Source organism: Vigna radiata, chromosome 4 (genome assembly GCF_000741045.1).
Source record: "Vigna radiata var. radiata cultivar VC1973A chromosome 4, Vradiata_ver6, whole genome shotgun sequence".
NCBI lineage: Eukaryota > Viridiplantae > Streptophyta > Magnoliopsida > Fabales > Fabaceae > Vigna > Vigna radiata.
The window spans coordinates 15,715,821-15,718,209 of NC_028354.1; the positions used below are offsets into that span (position 1 = coordinate 15,715,821).

At 28.9% G+C, this 2,389-nt stretch overlaps 1 protein-coding gene across 1 annotated transcript in view; it reads right to left on the reverse strand.

The window, feature by feature from the left end:
* Positions 1-1,473: 1,473 nt before the first annotated feature.
* LOC106758076 (subtilisin-like protease SBT1.9) overlaps positions 1,474-2,389 on the reverse strand; it is a gene marked incomplete in the record, with an annotated part of 2,993 nt that continues 2,077 nt past the window's right edge. Inside the window, 1 exon segment of the mRNA XM_014640985.2 lies at positions 1,474-2,389. Within this exon segment, the coding sequence (XP_014496471.1) occupies positions 1,871-2,389 (519 nt within the window).

The following is a 2,389-nucleotide window of genomic DNA, read 5'->3' on the forward strand; positions in this document are numbered from 1 at the left end:
TTTTTTTTTATTTTCTTGTAATTTCGTATATTTCTTAACTTATTTTTTTCTTTTATATTATTATATAATTTAAATATTTTTACTACATATATAAGTAATAATTAATTATTATTTTACATATTAATATATATATATATATATATATATATATTACCTATAATTTTATTTGAATTTTAACTTTTATTTTGATATTTAAACTTTAATTAAGCTAATTTTGAAGTAAATTTTGATAATTATTTCAAAAAGAATATAATATGATATTTTTTGTTTATAATTTATATTATATGTATATATTAATTGTTTTTCAATTTACCTTTTTATATTTGTTTTGTAGAATACATATAATATAATATAATGTGTATAATATTTTTACCAGTGAAGTTAAAATCATCATATATTAATGGGGAAACATAATTGTTTTTCAAATTTTAAAAAATTAAATATGTTTTTAATCTTTGGAGTATTGTAAAATTAGGTTTGATTTCTATTATAAGTTTTTTTTTTTTTTATTTCCAAACTTTATTTATATAAATTTAATGTTTATAATCAAATGATATTAAATATTTATTTATGTGACATACGGTATGTGTTAACACATGCTAATGTGGATACATATAAAACATGTGAACACATGTATAATAACTTGGCTACATAAACAAATCTTCAACACCTTCATGAATAGATTCATTCATTAATGAAGTTTGAAGATGTAAACGATTCAACATTTAAGAAAGAAATGAAATCTAAATTCATAGATATTAAAATCATATTTAACCTTTGGAAAAAAAAATATGTAAACTTTGAAACCTTTTAATTGTGATTTAATTTATAGTATGATATCTCCCTTAATGGGCACTAGGTAGATTCATATAAAGGTTAGGCATTAGACAACAAACCATAATTTGTCTTCACATATTTCCGTGTCTAATTTGAAGTGGTCGAATGTCATTCGAGAATATAAAACAGCGAATGTGGAGAACTTTAAAGGTGTTGTTTTCTTCTTCTTCTTCTCCGACAAATTTAAAGGCGATTACTTTCCTTATGCGACAATATAATATCTTTAATGACTATAACAAAAACAAAGCTGGATAACTTATTTTATTTTTTCACTCTAACAAAAGTCTACTCAGAGATGAGTGTAGTTGCTTTCACTTATACAAAGTTCAAAGAAGATATATACTTTTGTTTTTTGATTTTTCCTTTTTTATGAACACGTTACTTATTGAGTAAAGGAGAATATCTGTACTAATTACTTTTAGCTCGATCAGATACATGTAAAAATAACTCTTGAGGTTCCTCTGAAGCAGTTCAAATTCTGTAATTACTGTAATTACTAAGTATTCAAGAACTAATATAATGGACAAATTCATGTATCATTTCTAGTCTTTCAAGTTCGTTTTTTATATTCTTAGCGTATAAATCAAAGTTAGTTAGGTACGAACTGCTATTCTTATGGCTAATGTAAATGTCAAATCAAAATTTGTTTTTGCAAAAACTTGTAAGCAGCATTCCTAGTTAAAAGGAATTTGCAGTGCAAGAATGAGTTAATCTACGTGGCTCTTATTGGCTACATTCTTCTTCTTCTTTCTGTGATCCATCACTTATTCAAGTAAAGATTGAGGCCATGTGTTGCAGAAGATACCTATTGGGTCTAAAACATGAATTTTTAGTTACCGTATTCAACACTTCCAAAAATCCATGTGATTCACCCTTCCACAAAACTACACCAACCACCTAAATAGCTATGACTGATAGGACACTGGAAATGGAACTAATACGAAATTACTTATTCAGCAAACTATTTATTATTTTGGGTCCCATGAAAGAACCAGGATTTCATGCCCAGAACAGGGAAAAATCAAACTACAGCTCATACAATTCCACTTGGTGCCACTACAATGGGGCTCCTAACACTGTGTGCTCCACCATCTTCGATCCAAACAAGATCCCCATACGAGATATTTTCCTTTTTGTACTTCCTATACTTTATCAGCACATCGTAGCTTAGCTTCTCATTTTTGTATCTGAATGATAATGTCTCAGGTGACACTGTCAGCACAGAACCCTTCGGTTCTGTCACCTTGGCTCTGTATATGGCAGGACCACCTCCAACATTGGTCACTGTCCTCTTAAATTTGTGGACGACCGACCTTGTTTTGTTGCTGTAGAGAGCTATAAATGAAGGGTAGTTAAGATCAAACGATGGTTTAGCACAATTATAGGAACCTGATCTTGTAATGGTCAAGATCTGTTTTTGTGTGTAATTCAAAGCACAAAGGAGATTAACGTAGTCTTGTGGGGTGGCATCATATATCAAACCTGGATCAAGTGCTTTGTTAGGGTCAATTTGACCTGCTCCCATGTCTAGAGGGGAAGCATATTGAGAAGG